This window comes from Notolepis coatsorum, assembly GCF_963971535.1.
Source record: "Notolepis coatsorum genome assembly, chromosome: 8".
NCBI classification, from domain to species: Eukaryota; Metazoa; Chordata; class Actinopteri; order Aulopiformes; family Paralepididae; genus Notolepis; species Notolepis coatsorum.
The window spans coordinates 120,930,320-120,952,141 of record NC_140172.1 but is presented as its reverse complement, the minus strand read 5'-3'; the positions used below and the strand labels follow the sequence as shown (position 1 = coordinate 120,952,141).

The 21,822-nt window shown below is 47.1% G+C and overlaps 1 protein-coding gene across 1 annotated transcript in view; it reads left to right on the top strand.

Moving 5' to 3' along the window:
- The window catches only part of acsl6 (acyl-CoA synthetase long chain family member 6), a 96,214-nt gene that overhangs the window by 59,148 nt on the left and 15,244 nt on the right, over positions 1-21,822 (top strand). Inside the window, exons 10-13 of the mRNA XM_084320858.1 lie at positions 4,008-4,254; positions 7,110-7,244; positions 9,271-9,366; positions 10,759-10,831. Coding sequence (XP_084176984.1) covers positions 4,008-4,254; positions 7,110-7,244; positions 9,271-9,366; positions 10,759-10,831 — 551 coding nt within the window. The remainder of the gene's footprint in view (positions 1-4,007; positions 4,255-7,109; positions 7,245-9,270; positions 9,367-10,758; positions 10,832-21,822) is intronic.

The following is a 21,822-nucleotide window of genomic DNA, read 5'->3' as shown; positions in this document are numbered from 1 at the left end:
AAGATCAGCTGCTTATGCCGAAAACTGTAATGGCCAAACTTTAAATTCATGAATCTCCATATGCTAAAAGACGGTCTTGTTTCTTGCTCTCTCTATCACACTGGTTCAAGATCAGTCGGGCAAGCTTAGAGCAAACCTGTTAGTGTTAGAGATAAGTGTTAAGCAGCAATCAGGTCGGACCAGCCTGTTATGTCTGTTGATGACACGAGGACGTCGTGAGACTCAGGAAACCACCTGCCTTCCCCAGTGTTCACATATGTGATGTTCACACCATGTTCACATGTTCAGAGAGAGAGAGGGAGAGAGAGGGAGAGGGGGGAGAGAGGAATGTCGCTGTATGACTGTATCTGTTCTGTTAATATTCCTGTGTTTACATCTGCTCCTCCCTCCCTATCAACATGGACCCCCTGCAATTTGCATACCGCCCCAACAGGTCCACGGAGGACGCCATAGCCCAGGGCTGCACACAGCAGCATCACACCTGGACAAGAGGCAGGGGAACTATGTGAGAATGCTATCATCGACTACAGCTCGGCATTCAATACCATAGTCCCCTCCATACTCATAGCCAAGCTCAGGGACCTGGGCTTGAACTATGACCTCTGCCAGTGGGTCTTGGACTTCCTGACGGGCAGACCCCAGGTGGTGAGAGCAGGAAACTGCACCTCCTCATCCATCACCCTCAACATAGGGGCCCCCAGGGCTGTGTTCTGAGTCCCCTCCTCTACTCCCTTGTACACACACGACTGTGTGCTCAGCGGAGTAGCAATACAATCATCAATTTGCTGACGACACAGTGGTGGTGGGCCTGATCTCTGCCAACGACGAGAGGGCCTACCTGGAAGAGGTCAAGGTCCTGGCGGGATGGTGCCAGGAAAACAGCCTCTCCCTGAACGTCAGCAAACAAAGGAGATGATTGTGGACTTCAGGAGGTCGGGGGGTCAAGGACTACAGCCCCCTCAGCATCGACGGGGCACCGGTTGAGAGAGTCAACAGCTTTAAGTACCTCGGAGCCTACATATCCGAGGACTTGACATGGACCACACACATTGACAGTGTTGTGTAAGAAGGCACGACAACGCCTCTACTTCCTCAGGCGCCTAAGGAAGTTCCAAGTCAGTCAGAAGATCCTTAAGAACTTCTACTCATGTATAATAGAGAGCTCCTGACTGGCAACATCACCTCCTGGTTTGGGAATAGCACTGCACAAGACCGAAGCAGACTACAAAGAGTGACACGTTCAGCCGAATGCACAATTGGAGGGGGGGCTCCCCACCCTCCAGAACATTTACAACAAGCGTTGCAGGGGCAAGGCTAAGAGAATCATTAAAGACTCCAGTCACCCGAACAACTGCCTCTTGAACTGCCTGCGGTCAGGGCAAGCAATACCGGAGTCTCAAGGCGAGCACAGAAAGACTCAGAAGAAGCTTCTATCCCAGGCCATCAGGCTGCTAAACGAACATGAACACTACACAACAACAACCATCAAACGCACATAGCACACACATCACACGCACACACTCACTTTAAACAAACACACTGTAGCACCCACTCCACACACTTTATAGCACACACCCACTTTAAACAAACACACTGTAGCACCCACTCCCCACACTTTATATTTATTGATGAAGATTGCACTACAACTCGTACACCTTACTGTAAATTGTACCTAAATTGTACCTCATCCCATTTTCTGCTTGCACTATATAGTACTGTACATTAGTACACTGCATAGTATTGTATATTATATGGTAACTCAGAACATTGTACATATGTCTATACTGAACACTGTGACCTCATTTTCTACTTCTAAATTACATGCTATACTATGTTATTTGATACTATCTTGTCTAGCACAGTCTCTGGAGCGTAACAGTAAGAAGCATTTTGTATGAAAGTATTCTGTACTTCTCTATGACAACTATTAAAGAAACTTGGAAACTTGAAACTTAACTATCTGTTGATAAAAGTGTGTGTTGAGGAAGAGGGGGGGAGACAGAGATACAGTATATAGAGAGAGAGCAAGAGGGAGAGAGAGAGAGCAATAGATAGATAGAGGGAGGGAGAGAGAGAGAGAGAGAGATAGAGGGAGAGAGAGAGAGACAGAGCGAGAGAGAGAGATCTGAATGTGATGAATATCCTTGAGAGAGACAGAGAGAGCGAGAGAGAGATCTGAATGTGAGGAATATCCTTTTGCCAATTCGAACACAGTTCCCCAACCAAACACAAGCCAATACAGCTATAGTACCCCCCCCCCCCCCGCCCCTTGGACAGCTGCCATATGATATCCATTGCATGCTCTGTCTGAATGCACTGTAGATCTGCAGATACAACACACCACAGACCTGTCAACACAGGCAGAGCAGAGCAGAGAAGAGGGCGGGTCCTCACTGTGCCCTGTCCTCAAATGGCCTCTCTGGCAAAACAGGAAGACAGTCACATGTGGGGCCGGCGTCACACCGACAGTGGGGCTGTGTGAACAGACTAAGAAGGCCCTTGTGGTCGTTCACATTTCAGCATGGCCTGAGCGAGAAGAGAGTGGGGATGTGAAAGTGATTGCCTATGCAAAAATACATAAAAGAGGAATTATATACTGTATGCCAGTGGTTCCCAAACTTTTTCAATCAGGCCCCACTTGGATAGTTGGAAATATTTCGAGCCCCACCTAATCTGGTCCCCACCTAGATGTGGGCTAGAATAAATTTTAGGCTACAAACCAATTCCAATGCCTCTACTAACAAGATAAGATTAACATAACAAGACACAATTGGCTTTATTTGAAAATGAACAAAAGCTTGGCAAATTATCCTGTGTCACTGTGAAATAATTAGGCCTAATTAACATTTTTGTTGTAGGCCTACAGTAGGCTACTTCCCTGAGTAGTAGATTTATTTTCATTCAAATAATAATTGCACTATTTTCCTGAGTAGTAGATTTCATTCAATTAAAATAATAGTAATTAAAGATAAATTAATAAAATGAGGCCTACTATTAACTACCGCAGGTTGCAAATAAATCACTTTTCATATTCCAATTCTAGCCTATATTCAGTGACTTGGGTGTGCTTGCTTTCCCTTGCAAATCTTCTCAAAGCGGGGTAGTTGTATTGAGATTGCCACTCTCAAGAGTTGTAGCTGGAGTACTTGTGGGCTCCACCTCTTGTCTTTTAGCTGTTACCAGAAACTTCTCCATTTTTGTTTGATTCCTCTCACAAATTCCTCTCATGCAGGTTAGCGTAACGCTACGTCTCACTCTCTCTTCGATTCCCATTCATTCGATTGGACAATAGCTAGCTAGCCTGAAACACCAACTTACAATGTTTTTACAATGGACAATAACAACTTTTGTGGCAAAACGTATTTAGGCTTCTGAATGTGCTTTATAAGGAATCAATTCACCACCACCACAACTATCACCACCACCACCACAACTATCACCACCACCATAACTATCACCACTACCAAAACCACCACCATCACCACCACAACTATCACCATCACCAAAACCACCATCACCACCACAACTACTGTATCACCACTACCAAAACCACCATCACCACCACCACCACAACTATCACCACCACAACTATCATCACTACCAAAACCACCATCACCACCACAACCACCACAACCACCACCATAACTATCATCACTACCAAAACCACCATCACCACCACCAAAACCACCATCACCACCACAACCACCACGACCACCACCATAACTATCATCACTACCAAAACCACCATCACCACCATCACCACCACCACAACTATCACTACCACCACCATTCAGAATGTTTTCGTGTTTTGTGGCACTTGACTTATTGTTGGTTCATATCCGGGTGGTTGTTTGAACATCACGTGTTGTCTCAGACTATAGGGCTGTTATGTATGTTTACGTATGTTTCCTCTTTCGGCATTCATTTTGAAATGAGACTCAACCACGTTCAAACAATCTTAAGTTGTGCTGGGACGTCAAGAGTCCATTTTAAAATGTTGTCTACAGAAAACATAATTTTGCAACACTAATGAATTGTCTGTATGTGTGTGTCTGTGTCTGTGGCTGTGTCTGTGTCTGTGTGTCTGTGTCTGTGTCTGTGTGTGTCTTGGTGCTCCAGTCTGTGGTGTACTGCCATGGAGGACGGATTGGGTTCTACCAGGGAGACATCCGTCTGCTGTCAGAGGACATGAAGGCTCTGAGGCCCACCATCTTTCCCGTCGTGCCTCGACTGCTCAACCGCATGTATGACAAGGTGAGGGGAGTTACAGATTGCTGAATGTCAAATGATACCCTCATATATACTGTATATATATATATATCTCCAAAAAGACAACCGTCTATGACAACACTTACAAAATAATAACCAAGTACACCTGACAAATCATGGTAGTTTGATGGTCATTTTAGTTTCACCATGATACAGGCCATTGTATGAAGTGGTACTTGCACTTAAATAATACCATGGCACAATGTAATTTAAACCATGATACTTATACAGTAATTGGGCTAAACTAGGCTAGCTTACAGAACAAAACAAAAGAGATGATTGTGGACTTCAGGAGGTCGGGGGTCAAGGACTACAGCCCCCTCAGCATCGACGGGGCACCGGTTGAGAGAGTGAACAGTTTCAAGTACCTCGGAGCCCACATATCCGAGGACTTGACATGGACCACACACATTGACAGTGTTGTGAAGAAGGCACGACAACGCCTCTACTTCCTCAGGCGCCTAAGGAAGTTCCAAGTCAGTCAGAAGATCCTTAGGAACTTCTACTCATGTACAATAGAGAGCATCCTGACTGGCAACATCACCTCCTGGTTTGGGAATAGCACTGCACAAGACCGTAGCAGACTACAAAGAGTGACACGTTCAGCTGAACGCACAATGGGAGGGGGGCTTCCCACCCTCCAGAACATTTACAACAAGCGGTGCAGGGGGAAGGCGAAGAGAATCATCAAGGACTCCAGCCACCCGAACAACTGCCTCTTTGAACTGCTGCGGTCAGGCAAGCGATACCGGAGTCTTAAGGCGAGCACAGAAAGACTCAGAAGAAGCTTCTATCCCCAGGCCATCAGGCTGCTCAACGAACAATAAACACTATGCAACAACCATCAATTGCACATAGCACACACACCCACACGCACACACTCACTTAAACAAACAACACACTGCAGCACCCACTCTCCACACTTTAGATCACACAAACACACTTTATATTTATTGATAAAGGATTTGCACTACAACTCGTACACCTACTGTAAATTGTACCTAAATTGTACCTCATCCCATTTCTGCTTTGCACTATATAGTATTGTATTGACTCAGTTACGTCTATTATGCATCGAACATTGTACATATGTCTATACTGAACACTGTGACCTCATTTTTTACTTCTAATTTACATGCTATACTATGTTATTTTATTTCATACTTATCTTGTCTTGCACAGTCTCTGGAGCGTAACAGTAAGAAGCATTTTGTATAAAAGTATTCTGTACTTCTGTATGACAACTATTAAAGAAACTTGAAACTTGATAGCTTTCTACTGAACGCACAGAGGAAACTGGTATCTATCTTCTTGTCTGGAGAAGATGGTAAACTAATTTCCCAATTTTTTTGCCTACACTTAACCCTTCTGCCCCCTTAGCGACTATTTTGTGTTTTTTGCCTATATGTATTTGTGTTTCTGTGTACAACAATGGCTGTGTTGATTATTATGTCATGAAATTGGGTCAGATTGGTCATCTTTGATATATATTCAATATATAAAAGGATCATCATTAGAATACCTCTAAAAAAAAGTTATACACTTTAGCCTGGCAAAAACCTTGGTGTTTTCTTTCTTCCCATTAGGGTTAGGGTTAGGGTTACCCAGACAGAAAGATTAGGAGAAGGTAAAATCTCATCCCTCTGCCTGTGCCCACCCCAACACTTGCTCAACAGTCCCCTAACCTAACCCCAACCCTAACCCTAACCCCAACCCTAACCCTAACCCCAACCCTAACCCTAACCCTAACCCTAACCCTAACCATAACCCTACAAACGGAAATATTTGGAATCTTTGATAGATATGTTGAGTTGGGTTCATAGTGGTATTCATAAAAAAAGAATTGGATCGAAATATTACAAATTAAGTTTTTTATGACCTTGAACGTGATGCAATCTTTTCATGCACTAAGGTGACAACTCTGCTAAATCGTTAGGGGGGCATAATTAACCTAACCCTAACAAGGAAATTGTCAAGCCTCTTGTGTGTCTCAAAATGTCAAAATAGGAGCTATAAAAATGGCGAATTTTCCTCTACAAACGTTTTAATGTCATAATGTATTTACGTGTACCTGTTTCAAAGCACACAGTGGCTGAGACACAATGTATTTAATTAATTAAATCCACAGGGTTTGATTGATTGGTTGATTGAAAACTGTATTAACAGATTCCAGAATGGGTACAGTACAGTACAGCTCAATACATACAATTGTTAAGAGGATGCAGACCAGAGAAAGACGTTCGTCTTGTTTACATCAGGGTCCCCCATTTTCAATTCATCATAACATATGTGACATACACGACATACAGATAGACAGTACTGCTACATCTATACATTTATGACATACTGTTTGTGATACAAAAAGAGTCCAAAAAAGAGTGTATATACATTTGACGTAGAAACTGTACATTGGAGGAGGTTGGGTAGGTGGGGTGGGGTTGGGGGGGGGGGGGGTTGGGTAGGGGGTGGGTGGGGGACACTGTACACTGTTCAAGCAAAACTGTACATTGGAATATTGACAAAGCCAAGGAACTGACTTAATCCACAGGGTTCATGTGATCATGGAATACCTGGAATAGTTGTGGAATGTTATTATGCTTTCCAAGCCTGGAAAACGTATGGAAAATGATCCATGTCCAAAAGGTTTGGAAAATGTCATGGACATTTTAGTCAGTGAAGTCTGTAATGTCAGGTTTGGCTTCTGATAGATTTGAATGAATAACAAATGTTTCCTGCACAGATCTTCAGCCAGGCTAACATACTCTACGTGTGTCTTCTGTTTCCACACAGATATTCAGCCAGGCTAATATACTCTATATGTGTCTTCTGTTTCCACACAGATCTTCAGCCAGGCTAACAGCCCATTGAAACGCTGGCTGCTCAACTTTGCAGCCAAGAGAAAAGGTGCTGAGGTCTGTGGCGGGATCATCCGCAGTGACAGCCTGTGGGATAAGATCTTCTTCAGTAAGATACAGGTACGTTCCCTCCCTACCTCTCCTCTAGAACCACCAGGGTGAGTCATAAAAACGTTTGAAAATGGCCTCCCCCTTTTACCACTGGGAGACGAATTGTTCTCTAAGAAGTAGTCGTCATTTCCTTCTAGCTCGCGTAGCCAGACCTCTCCCCACACTGTGTTAGCGCTGTGCCCAGACCTCTCTCCACACTGTGTTAGCGCTGTGCCCAGACCTCTCTCCACACTATGTTAGCGCTGTGCCCAGACCTCTCTCCACACTATGTTAGCGCTGTGCCCAGACCTCTCTCCACACTATGTTAGCGCTGTGCCCAGACCTCTCTCTACACTATGTTAGCACTGTGCCCAGACCTCTCTCCACACTATGTTAGCGCTGTGCCCAGACCTCTCTCTACACTATGTTAGCACTGTGCCCAGACCTCTCTCCACACTATGTTAGCGCTGTGCCCAGACCTCTCTCCACACTATGTTAGCGCTGTGCCCAGACCTCTCTCTACACTATGTTAGCACTGTGCCCAGACCTCTCTCCACACTATGTTAGCGCTGTGCCCAGACCTCTCTCCACACTATGTTAGCGCTGTGCCCAGACCTCTCTCTACACTATGTTAGCACTGTGCCCAGACCTCTCTCCACACTATGTTAGCGCTGTGCCCAGACCTCTCTCCACACTATGTTAGCGCTGTGCCCAGACCTCTCTCCACACTATGTTAGCGCTGTGCCCAGACCTGCCCAGAGAGGCAGAGAGGCAGAGAGAGATGGAGAGAGGCGGAGAGAGGTGGAGAGAGGTGGAGAGAGGTGGAGAGAGGCGGAGAGAGGTAGAGAGAGACGGAGAGAGACAGAGAGAGGCAGAGAGGGGCGGAGAGAGGCGGAGAGAGGCAGAGAGAGACGGAGAGAGACAGAGAGAGGCGGAGAGAGGCGGAGAGAGGTAGAGAGAGACTGAGAGAGGCAGAGAGGGGCGGAGAGAGGCAGAGAGAGGCGGAGAGAGGCAGAGAGAGGCAGAGAGAGGCGGAGAGAGGCGGAGAGAGGCAGAGAGAGGCGGAGAGAGGCTGAGAGAGGCAGAGAGAGGCTGAGAGAGGCAGAGAGAGGCGGAGAGAGGCAGAGAGAGGCTGAGAGAGGCGGAGAGAGGCGGAGAGAGGCAGAGAGAGGCTGAGAGAGGCGGAGAGAGGCGGAGAAAGGCAGAGAGAGGCAGAGAGAGACAGAGAGAGGCAGAGAGAGGCAGAGAGAGGCAGAGAGAGGCAGAGAGAGGCTGAGAGAGGCAGAGAGAGGCTGAGAGAGGCGGAGAGAGGCGGAGAGAGGCAGAGAGAGGCAGAGAGAGACAGAGAGAGACAGAGAGAGGCAGAGAGAGGCAGAGAGAGACAGAGAGAGACAGAGAGAGGCGGAGAGAGGCGGAGAGAGGCAGAGAGAGGCAGAGAGAGGCGGAGAGAGGCGGAGAGAGGCGGAGAGAGGCAGAGAGAGGCGGAGAGAGGCAGAGAGAGGCGGAGAGAGGCGGAGAGAGGCGGAGAGAGGCAGAGAGAGACAGAGAGAGGCAGAGAGAGGCAGAGAGAGACGGAGAGAGGCAGAGAGAGGCGGAGAGAGGCGGAGAGAGGCAGAGAGAGACAGAGAGAGGCAGAGAGAGGCAGAGAGAGACGGAGAGAGGCAGAGAGAGGCGGAGAGAGGCGGAGAGAGGCAGAGAGAGGCTGAGAGAGGCAGAGAGAGGCGGAGAGAGGCGGAGAGAGGCAGAGAGAGACGGAGAGAGGCGGAGAGAGGCAGAGAGAGGCAGAGAGAGGCGGAGAGAGGCAGAGAGAGGCAGAGAGAGGCTGAGAGAGGCAGAGAGAGACAGAGAGAGGCAGAGAGAGGCAGAGAGAGACAGAGAGAGACAGAGAGAGGCGGGGAGAGGCAGAGAGAGGTGGAGGAGGAATGTTACCAAAACCAACCCCCCCCACCCCTTCCTAATCCCTTCGTGGAGCCTCACGTGATGCAGGACAAGGACGCCAAGAGGATGTTATTGTTGGTTTGTCTCATGTTGTGATGTGTCTCTTGTCTCCGCTCAGGCCAGCCTGGGAGGCAGGCTGAGGATGATTGTAACAGGAGCGGCTCCCGCCTCACCTTCAGTCCTGAGCTTCCTCAGAGCAGCCTTGGGATGTCAGGTCAGGATGACACACACACACACACACACACACACACACACACACACACACACACACACACACACACACACACCACTGATGATGCGGTCTCCCAAGTACTGCACAGCACCCTCTCTCACCTGGACCGCCAGAAGGGGGGCTATGTGAGACTGTTGTTCATTGACTACAGCTCAGCGTTCAACACCATAGTCCCCACCAGACTGGTGGACAAGCTGATCGAGCTGGGTCTGAGCTCCGCTCTGAGCGCCTGGATACTGGACTTTCTGAGTGAAAGACCCCAGTATTGGGTCCCCCCCCAGGGCTGCGTTCTGAGCCCCCTGCTGTACTCACTGTACACACATGACTGTGTGGCCAAGTTCAGCTCCAACTCCATAGTGAAGTTTGCGGACGACACAGTGGTGGTGGGGCTGATCTCGGACAACGACGAGAAGGCCTACCGGGAGGAGGTTGAGGTACTGGAACGCTGGTGCCAGGACAACAGCCTGCTCCTGAACATTGGTAAAACTAAGGAGCTGATCGTGGATTTTAGGAGGAGACAGCAGGGGACACACACACCACTGAGGATAAACGGGGCTACCGTGGACACACATAGACTCATAGACTTATGGTCACTTTACAAAAGGAAAGGTCACTTTAAGAATAGTATAGTATAACGAGATTGTATAATATAGCATTGTATAGCAGTGTACATAAAGACCCAGTGCCTCATCCGTAGCTAACAGTGTATTGCACTGGACCTAGCATGTCCTACCATGCTCTGTAAATAACTCATGTACATATACCGATATGCCCTACTTTGTCTACTTGTTTTATTGCACAATGTCGTTCTATTGGATTCTTATTATATATTACTATTGTATTATGCACAATCGCTGCGGGCAAGACCCCCCGCATTTCATTGTATACTTGTATGCCGTGACAAATAAAACTCTTGACTTGACTTGACTTGACACACACACACACACACACACACACACACACACACACACACACACACACACACACACACACACACACACACATACTGTACACATACACACACACACACACACAGAGACACACACACACACACATACACACACACACACACACACACACACACACACACACACACACACACACAGAGAGACACACACACAGAGACACACACACGCATACACACACACATATACACACACACACACACACACACACACACACATACAGACAGACATACACACACACACATATTTTTTGTTTTTTGTATACATTTCTGTGTATACTTGTTGTATGTTTTAATAAAAAGAAAACACACACGTGCGTTTCCTAACCATGTCTCTGTCCTGTGTGCGTGTGTGTGTGTGTGTGTGTGTGTGTGTGTGTGTGTGTGTGTGTGTGTGTGTGTGTGTGTAGGTGTACGAGGCGTATGGCCAGACAGAGTGTACAGCTGGCTGTACCTTCACCACCCCTGGAGACTGGACCTCAGGTGAGACACACCTCTCTTCTGCTCAGCGTCATTGAGGGGGGGGTGAAACAACACTCACTTCACCACCACGCCCTCATGGAGCCCAGGGAGCCTTGTTAGTACATCTACATGTATCTAAGATAAGATATTCCTTTATTGATCCCCTTGGGGGAATTCAGGCATCATAGCAGCATGGAGGAGGGGGGGGGTACAGGTAGTAAAAACAACACAAGCAGTGTAAACAAATAGGTCAATATAATTTACTATCTAACTAGCTGAAAAATATATTCACAATGTCACATAAGGTGCAGTATGCATAAGGTAGTGTTATAATTTACTATCTACTGAAATATACATTATTCACAGTATCACAGTATCCACTGAAATATAGATTATTCACAGTATCACAGTATCCACATAAGGTGCAGTATGCCTAAGGTAGTGTTATTGTCCTCCTTGGGTTCCTATTAGTCCCAGGTCAATGTCTGGCAGCAGTCGCTGCCCCCTGTTGTGGAGCCTGGAGGCCGCTACAGCTTGTTGGGGGAGCTCCCCCGTCATCAGCTATGGACTGCATTTACATAGCAGCTTTTATCCAAAGCGCTTTACAATTTCTTCCTCACATTCACCGATTCACCCACACATTAGGATAAACAACTTTTATAGTGACTCATACAGTAGGAATGCTTGTTGTGTGTATTGCCATGCACTCTACTTTGCACTTCGCATGTGTGCTCTTGTCATTTCAGTGTGTCCATATTTTGGGATCCTATTCTAGAACTAAGTCTAAAATGTCTATGTATGTGCATCTCATATGTACTCATTCTTCCTGTGAGTGTGCATCTGGCACATGCAGTTTAGTGTGCTGGGTTAAAGGTCAATCCCATAAGAGGCGAAATGTCAACCCTAGGAGAGGGAAACCTATGTGAGTGTGTGTATGTAGATTGTGAAAATAATGTGTATTTATGTGTATGTGACCCCTTCCCCATCTGTTTGTGTTGGCAAATAGACTAGTATGGTTAGTTAGGGTTAGATTTTTTTTTTCTTTTTTAATTCAGATAATGGTTGAAGAAGTGCGTCTTTAGTCGACGGCGAAAGATTGGACATGTTTCGGCTGTCCTAACTGGGGTGGGTAGTTCATTCCACCATTGTGGGGCAAGGACTGAGAATAGGTGACTTCTCTTTGATGACCCTCCCGGAGCTTGGATAGGAGTAGGTCTGAGGCGGCCAGAAGATGCAGAGCGTAGGGGTCTTGAGGGTGTGTAGTTAGAGACCATTGACCGGAGGTAGGCGGGAGCAGTTCCCTTTGCCGCACGGTATGCTAGGTCGAGGGCCTTGAAGCGGATTCGTGCAGCAATGGGGAGCCAGTGCAGGTCCCTAAGAAGTGGGGTGACATGGGCCGACTTCGGTAGGTTTGAGATCAGGCGGGCCGCTGCGTTCTGAATGAGTTGAAGAGGCTTAGTGGCAGTGGCCGGGAGGCCAGCGAGCAGTGCGTTGCAGTAGTCGAGGCGGGAGATGACTGTTGATTGGACGAGGAGTTGGGTGGCTTCTTTTGTCAGGAAGGGGCGTATCCTTCTGACGTTGCTCAGGAGGAATCGGCAGGTTCTGGTTGTCGCTGCGATGTGAGCAGAGAAGTTCAACTGGTCGTCGAGGACAACACCAAGGTTCTTGGCGGTCGGGGACGCGGTCACAGCTGCATTCTCGACTGTGATGGAAAGGTCGGTCAGGGGGGAGGATTTGGCCGGCAGGTGGAGCAATTCTGTTTTGCTTAGGTTCAGTTTGAGGTGGTTGGTCGTCATCCAGGCGGAGATGTCGGACAGACAGGCCGAGATCCGCTCAGAGACGTGGATATCTGAGGGAGGGAAGGAGAGGAAGAGTTGAGTATCGTCGGCATAACAGTGGTAGGAGAAGCCATGAGACGTGATAATGTTACCCAGTGATTTAGTGTAGAGGGAGAAGAGAAGGGGTCCTAAAACCGAGCCCTGGGGGACACCCGTCCGCAGGGGGCGGGTGGCCGACAGGGTCCCTCTCCATGACACTTGGTAGGAGCGGTCATTGAGGTATGATGACAACCATGTCAGCGCAGAGCCAGCCACTCCCATTCCTGCGAGGGCCGCGAGGAGGATCTGGTGGTTGACTGTGTCGAAGGCTGCAGATAGATCTAGGAGAATCAGGACAGAGGAGAGGCCTTTCGCTTTTGCTAAGTGAAGTGCCTCTGTGACCGCAATGAGGGCTGTCTCTGTGGAGTGACCAGTCCTGAAGCCTGACTGATTAGGGTCTAGGAGTTCATTCTGTAAGAGATAAGCAGTAAGTTGGTTGGATACAGCACGTTCAAGTGTTTTAGAAAGGAAGGAGAGAAGAGAGACAGGACGGTAGTTGCCTATGACGGTAGGGTTCAGGGATGGTTTTTTTATGAGGGGCGTGACTCTGGCTTGTTTTAGGGAGGTGGGGACCACCCCTGAGTTGAGTGAGGAGTTGATGGTTGCAGTTAGGAATGGGAGGATGTCTGGTGCTATGGACTGGAGGAGTGGGGAAGGTAGCCGGTCCAGCTGGCATGTAGTCGGACGGTTCGACGTTACCAGTGTCAGGGTCTCGGCTTCTGTAATGGGAGAGAAAGATGACAGAGTGAAGGATGAGGTTCTCGATTCAGCATTTGGAATGGGTGGGGGTTGGGAGAAGGAGCTGCGGATGTTCTCCACTTTTTCCTCAAAGAAGATCGCAAAGTCTTCGGCAGAGAAAGATGAGGGAGGGGGGGGTGGGGGGGGAGTGAGGAGGGAGGACATGGTAGCATGCAGTTTGCGAAGATTCTTGGCAGAGGCCTCGATCCTATGGTGAAAGAAAGAAGCTTTGGCATTAGTAATGGTTTTGGAGAATGTTAACAAGAGGTTGTGATATGTGTCGATGTCAGCAGTGAGGCGTGACTTTCTATACTTCCTTTCAGCTGCTCTCAGGACCTGTCTTTGTTCTCTCACTGGATCTGTCAGCCATGGACTGGGTGGGGAACGGCGGGCAGGTTTCTCAACGAGGGGACAGAGCTTGTCGAAGGAGGTTGCAAGGGCTGAGAGGAGGGTGGAGGTTGCCATCTCTGTGGAGAGAGCAGAGAAGGTGTCACTCAAAGGTAGAGCGGACAGTATGTCAGAGGAGAGGGTGGAGGGGATAGGGAGGGCAGGTTGCGTCTGAGTGAGACGGTTTGAGTTGGGGTGAAGACCTTTCGGTTAAGCATGAGAGTTAGTGAGAAGGATATGAAGGAATGGTCAGATACATGTAGGGGAGTTACCGTGGTGTTAATGATGCTGGAGTTACGGGAAAATATGAGATCCAAGGAGTTGCCTGCTTTGTGGGTGGGAGGCATGGCAGTGGGAGTCAGGTCAAATGATTGTAGGAGGGAGACTACTATGACTGACTGAGATGAGTCAGGCAGGTTGAAGTCGCCCAATAGAAGGAGAGGGGTACCATCTTCCGGTAAGGAGCTTAGAAGCATGTCCAGCTCATCTGTGAAGTGATCGAGCGGACCTGGAGGGCGGTAGAGTGTAACAATGGTGAGATTGAAAGGATTAGAGACAGATACTGCATGATATTCAAAAGAGGAGAGTGACAGTGCTGGGAGGGGTGTTAAGTTTGTAGTCCATGAAGGAGATGTCATGAGGCCAGTGCCTCCACCCCGCCTGGAAGGTCGAGGTGTGTGAGTGAAGTTATAGTTTGTAGATAATGCTGCAGGTGTTGATGAGTTATTGGGGGTTATCCAGGTCTCAGTTAGAGCCAGGAGCTGCAGATTTTGACTATGGGCGTAGGCAGTAATGAAGTCAGCTTTCTTGACTGCTGATTGACAATTCCATAGGCCTCCCTGTACTGTGACAGGTGTATTAGTGGCTGTAGGAGGGTAGGATAGATTAGCCGGGTTGCTAGCAAACTGCCGTGGGTGGGTTGAGTCTGTTCTGGGGGAGCAGATTGTGGATATGAGACACATTGTGGTGTCAAGAGTGGCAGGGAGGAAGTAGAGAAATGGCAGAGTGGGAGGGAAAGGGAGATTTTTCAGAGTGGAGTGTAAGATAGGATTATGATGTACTTAGCACTGGGTGGATCCCTGGATTCCTCTGTGGATAACTCCAGGAAAACTCCTCTTTGTCCCTCTTCGTTTCTCGACGCTTCGCTGACGCTAAGCCAGCAGGCCTTTAAATCCCTATCACTAATTAGTGCTTTCTAACACCTGCAAATTTCCGGGTTCACAATGGGGCTCTATGGGGTGGCAAATAGACTATACTGTCATGCACTTGTCCTAATAAACTAACCTACACTGTAGCACTCAACACTTTGATGAACATTGTTACTCAGCTGATAGAGTTGTGCTCTTCCTGATGGCTTGTCGTACAGAACTTGTAAGTCGCTTTGGATAAAAGCGTCAGCTAAATGACTAAATGTAAATGTAATGTAAATGTTTGGAGAGATATAAGATTAATAAACCTTGCATCCCAAGTTGCGACAGAAAATCCCCAAGGGGATCAATAAAGGAATGTCTTATCTTATCTTATCTTATCTTATCTTAAAATTGGCTTCCTATACAGAAACAGAACTAGCGTTCCTTTGATTAGTAGGAAGAGAGTTGTCGAAGCAGTTTTTTTTTATCAGTCTTGGACTATGGTGATGTAATTTATAGGCATGCTTGATTGATTGATTCATTGAAAACTTTATTAACAGATTGCAGAATGGGTACAGTACAGTACAGCTCAATACATACAATTGTTAAGGGGATGCAGACCAGAGAAAGACTTTCGTCTTGTTTACATCAGGGTCCCCCATTTTCAATTCATCATAACATATATGACATACATGACATACAGATAGACAGTACTGCTACATCTATACATTTATGACATACCAGATTTGCAAATACAGTACTGTTTGTGATACGAAAAGAGTCCAGAAAAGAGAGTATATACATTTGACGTAGAAACTGTACATTGGAGGAGGTTGGGTAGGTGGGGTGGGGGGGGGACACTGTACAACTGTACAAGCAAAACTGTACATTGGAATATTGACAAAACCATACTTGGTCATTTACTGTACATTGGAGGGGGTTGTGTTAGGACATTTACAGGGGCCAGTTTCGAATTGCAGTCTCCCGTAGGTGTTCTTTGAGAGTGGTTTTGAAAGTGGGTAGTGATTCACATTCCTTTACAGCTTTGGGTAGGGCGTTCCACATTGATGTGGCATAATTGCGAAACGTGTTTAGTCCCTTGTTTGAGCCGAATCTGGGTTTAACATGATTTGTGGAGCTCCCTCTGGTGTTGTGATCGTGGTATTCACTGACCTTTGGGAAGTATTTTGACATGTACATGGGTACCTTGGTCGTGTAGTGTATCTTGTAGACCAGGCCCATTGCAAGTTGCTGTACTCTGTCATCTACTCTAAGCCATCCTAGGTTGTCGAAGTGGGCAGGGGTGAGGTGGGTTCTAGGAGTAAGGTCAAGCAGTAGTCTGACCAGTTTGTTTTGAGATGTTTGTAATTTTGTTTTTAGCGCCTTTGAGGTGCTTTGGTACCATGAGGTGCAAGCATAGTCGTAGTACCCTTGAATGAGTGCTCCTGCCAGAGTCTTCAGGGTATTCTTGTTTACCAGTGAGGAGATCCGGTACAAGAATCAAGTTCGTTGGTTGACTTTTTTTTATTACATTGGATGCCATTTTGTCACAGGAAAGATTTGCCTCTAGGATGGAACCTAGGTAGGTAATTTCTTCTTTCCTTGTGACAATATTGTCACCCACTGTAACTGAGAAGCCGTCGGTCTTGCTGAGTTTGTTATTTGAACCGAAGAGAATGGACTCTGTTTTGCCCATGTGTAATGATAGTTTGTTATCAGCGAGCCATATGCAGATTTAGCCTAGTTTGAGCTGAGGGTTTTTTCAACCTGTAACTTGTTCTTGTCAGAGACCAGCAGGGCTGAGTCGTCCGCAAACAGGAACAAGTTGCAGTCACAAGCTGACGACATGTAATTTGCATAAATTAGGAACAGTAGCGGTCCTAGTATGCTTCCTTGTGGAACACCACAGCTCACTGTGAGGGGGGGGGGGGATAGGGTACCGTTTACCTCCACCATCTGTTCTCTCCCCTCCAGGTAGGATTGCATCCAGCTCACTGATAGACTATCAAAACCAATTGCTTTTAGCTTGTCAATCAGAATGGTGTGATTGACAGTGTCGAAGGCCTTTTGTAGGTCCAGCATGACCATGCCGCAGTATTTGCCCGCGTCCACCTCTTGTTTGATGTGATCGTTCAAATAGAGAAGGCAAGTGTCAGTGGAGTGGGATGTTCTGAAGCCAGATTGGAATTCGTAGATTAGATTTTTTTCCGCAAGGTATTTTTCGACCTGTTCGTATACATTTTTTTCCATGACTTTCGAGATGGAGGTAAGGATAGAAACAGGGCGGTAGTTGCCTGGGTCTAATTTACTGCCTTTTTTGTGCAGGGGTGTTACTCTCGCAATTTTGAAGTCCTTGGGGACGTGTCCCTGTTTTATGGAGAGGTTTATTATGTGTGTGATGACTGGGGTGATGGCGGCTGCTGAGTCTCTGAGGAATTTGGAGGGGATGCTGCGGCATCAACCCTTAAATCCCTCTATCACTCTGCCCTCAGATTCATTACTGGTGATAGATACGACATTCATCACCGTGTCCTTTATGAGAAGGTTGGTTGGCCCTCTCTGACTGGTATTTGTTAATTTTTAAGATTTATTGGTAAGCTACCTCCTTATTATACTACATCATTATTGGAATGCAATTTTGGAATGTATGGAATCCGTTCTAGTGACTGGCTGGTCCTTAAGGTCCCCAGAGTGTACTTGGAACAGGGTGAATCTGCATTTTGCTATGATGCCCCTCTAGCTCATGGAATGAACTCCAACAGTTAAAACCTTCAAAAAATCTAAATCTCCAACTGTCAGTCAAGTTGTACGTGTTTTAATTTATTTGTTATCCTTGCTTTTTGCCTTGTCTTGTTGTTATGATTTTATATGCTGTGTGATTTTATGTGCTTTTATGTACGTACACTCAACGTACCTCTAAATGAGGGAAACCTCAGTTGCCTTTCGGGTTGAAATAAAGGTTTGAAATTAAATTAAATTAAATTGATTGATTGATTGAAAACTTTATTAACAGATTGCAGAATGGGTACAATACAGTACGGCTCAATACACACAACTGCTACGAGGATGCAGACCAGACAAAGACTTTCGTCTTGTTTACATCAGGGTCCTCCATTTTCAATTCATCAGGACATTTATGACATATATGACATACAGATATACATTTCTGTGTAAGAAAGAAAAAAGATCCTAAGAAAAATATATACATCCGAAGGGGAAGAAACTGTACATTGGAGGCGGTTGGGTGGGTGGGTGGGGGCGGGATTTTAACATTTAACATTTAACAGGGCCAGTTTCTAATGGCAGCCACCCGTAGGTGCTATTTGAGAGCGGTTTTGAAGGAGGGTAGGGATTCACATTATTTTACGGCTGTGGGTATTCCACATTATTGTGGCATAATTGCGAAACGTGTTTAGTCCCTTGTTTAAGACGAATCTGGGTTGAACATGATTTGTGGAACTCCCTCTGGTAATAAACAAATAACAAGATAAAACTTTATTATCCCCTCGCACGGAAAAGTGTCTCGCAGCATCATTGCTCCAACAGAATGACATAATGCGTCGTTAAAGAACATGTGTGTGATCGCCGCCCAGCGAACGGCAAGAAGACGTGATGCAACATGTGAGAGAACACTGAGTCATTCGCCTTTCTGGCCCTCGTCATGTACACACGCATACATACTGTAAACAGACATACACACACACACATACTGTGGACGAACCGGACACATTTATTGTTAAAACATTACTAATCAATTACAATTTAGATCAGGACATGACTTTCTCTGGCCAGGAAAAAGGATCAAGCACCCCCTCCCTCTTCTGTGAGTTTTCCTTTTAAGCTTTCTGGGAGAAAAGGGGGGTGGGGTGACCAGGTGAGGGGAGAGGAAAGGGAGGATACAGAGGGGAGGGGGACGGGTAAACAAAAGGCCTTGAAAGGAACTTCCACAATACACACGCACACGCCCCACGCACTTACATCCAACATGTCATACTATTATTGCAAGCTGAAAGTAAAAAGAGCCCAGCCTCTAAAACCCATCGTCTTCAAAAAATTTGGCCTTTTCCATGGGGCCTCCCCGGCGGCGCCGATCAGGGGAGCGACCTGCGAGTTTACCGCTTTCAACCGGAAGTGCCATCCCGGAATTCCCCCTCCTAACCGGAAGTCGTCATAACCTAACCGGAAGTCGTCATAACCAAGCCGCGGCACTCTATCGCCCCCTACCTGTCGCCAGCTCCATAAGGATGCGGTCATCGCCTTCGAGGCCCCTCTCGGTGGGGCCGACCCGGAAGTCACCTTACCGGACGGGTCCGTCCGTGAGGCGTAGACCCACGAGGCGCTTGTCCGGGTCCCATGTATGTGGACGAGGGGAATTAATTTTCGGGGGGCACTCTGGGATATTTGGGGTCAATTCCGGTGTTCGTCCCCCGCACGGTCACGGGCAATCGATCCAATGCGTTTCGCCCGCAAGACACCTTCACCGCGGGCCTTCATGTACTACGTCCGTGAATCTATCGCCGGCCAAAGACAGCATATGCGCAAACCCCTATCCCCAAAACTGGCATATCTGCCACTTAAAACTGCCATGTCATCACAAAAAACCCGCCATCTCGACCGGCGCCATACATTCTTTCGACGAGGGTAGGTTCGCGGACGTAGTACGTGAAGGCCCACGATGAGGGTGCGTCGCGGGCGAAACGCATTGGGTCGATTGCCCGTGACCGTACGGGAATGAACTTGCGTGTGCATGTTTTATGTCACGGTGGTCAAAAAAAGTAAACGCTCGTAGGAATCGGTGTGACCGCTGACTAGGCAGACGAAGACGAAGGGGCTAACCCGGACGCACTCTCCCGGGGGGGCATGTCCCTCGAGATGTCCTCCTCCTTGCGTGTGTGTATAAACGGCATGTGTATTTTATGTCACAGTGAACAAAACAAACGGTCATAGGGATCGGTGTGACCGCTGACTGGGTCGAAGACGAAGACGCTAACCCGGGTGCACTCTCCCAGGGAAACCACACATGAGAGGTCATGCCCCCCGCGAGATGTCCTCCTTCTTTCCCCAGTGTGGGATGGGGACGAGGAACAGTCCCGGAAAAATCCACATGAGAGGACATACCCACCGAGGAGTCCTCCTCTTCCTCGCTCCTATATATGGGGAGGGGGGGGGGGGGTGTTGATCACCTCCTTGCACTCCTCCTTAATGTGACAACATCTGTATTTATGTTTTATTTAAATGGTGAATGAATAGTGCAGTCAACGTACAGTAGCACCAATAACCTTTGTGGCAAATAATAATGTTAATATGTACAGTGATTTTTTTAGTCACCAAGTGTCAAATTTAAGATAGTGCCACATCCAGTTAAAGAACGTGTTCAGTGTGTAGCGCTACCCACTGTGATTGTGGTGTGGTTCTCAATTTATTAAAAAGAAAACCTCTATTGTTTCTCTATGTTCTCTATCAAAAAAAAAAAAGTCCAGCCCGGAAAAAAAAGCATAAAAAAATACTAATTCACTAACCAAGTCTTGTTTGACTGAGACCAAATTCACAAATCAATCGTTTATCAACTAAGGGGGTGGGGGTGGGGGTGGGGTGGGCACCTTACTCACAGCAAGACTCATGTCTCAGTGTTTTGTAATAGCAGTAGTCAAGAGCACAGTTCAACAAAAGGCCCACTGCTGATTATGTGGCTACTGCTTTGCACAGCAAAACCAGACACTGACACGTGACCTGCTGCTGCTGCTGCTGCACATACTGGAGCAAAGCCAGACACTGACATACCTTTCATACCAAGAAACAGCCTTTGATACATCCATTTGATAACACGGGCCGACAGGCGAGAGCGATAGGGGGGGGGGGGGGGGGGCAAGGCATGCGTCTTGTGCTAAGCTAATAACTTACTCAGTCCAAAGAGACCTGGTTAATACGATTTATTAACTCAGTCAAAGTATCAATACAAGATAGTAAGAGTTAGGCTGGATGACTCTCAACAAGGTGTTTAGCTAAGACACCACAGGAAGAGAGACCCCTCGCCGGATCTTGAAACATCTTTATACATACAAAACTGGAAAGGGTGGGGGTAGGAAGGAATGGGGGGGGGGGATGGGGGTAGGAAGGAAAGATGGGTAGAGGGAGATCATCAAAGAGATGGAGGAAGGGAGTCTTAAACTCCCACAGTCGTTGCAGTGTGTGGATCTGTTCTCTGGACACACCTCGTCCTCCTCTGAACCGTTCTGCAGTCCAGTGAGCTTCTGCTTCTACTTTCTTATGGCAACAGTAAGAAATACTTAGTCTAGGGTGTTTGGAAAAGCCAGAGAAACTCGAGGCCCTTGTAAACTAGTTGTTTAATGAATATTTGCAAATATGTCTCTCCTGCCAGTGTCTCCAGGCGAGACACCGATACCACAAGGATGTCAGAAAAACACGAGAGACCCTCGTACATGTCAAAGCCACAAACTTATATGTGGTTTTTCCACACGTGGGCAGTTTGAGTCTTTCCTGGGTCCCAAACGGATATCACTCTGTTAAGAATGTGGAATGTTCTTCTGTGTGTCGCTCTGATCGCTCAATAAATTATTTCTATTGTCTCTGTCCAGCTTCCCCCCCCAGCTGTTTTCTAACCGTCTGTGTGCTTGTGAACAGGTCCATTGATGGCATAATCTGGTTTCAACGTTCACGGGGCATAAAGTGTCTATTGAGGAGAAGGCTGCTATGGGAAAACAGCGCTGTTCTGTGCAAAATCGAATTATATCTGATAGACTGAACGAGAGTCCAGCTGAGAGGCCCCTTGTTCTTCCTCTAGCTTAGTGTGTGGTCTACCTATTGAACTACATAATACCTACTCATCCTGCTACCTACTACTACTACTGCTGCTGCTGCT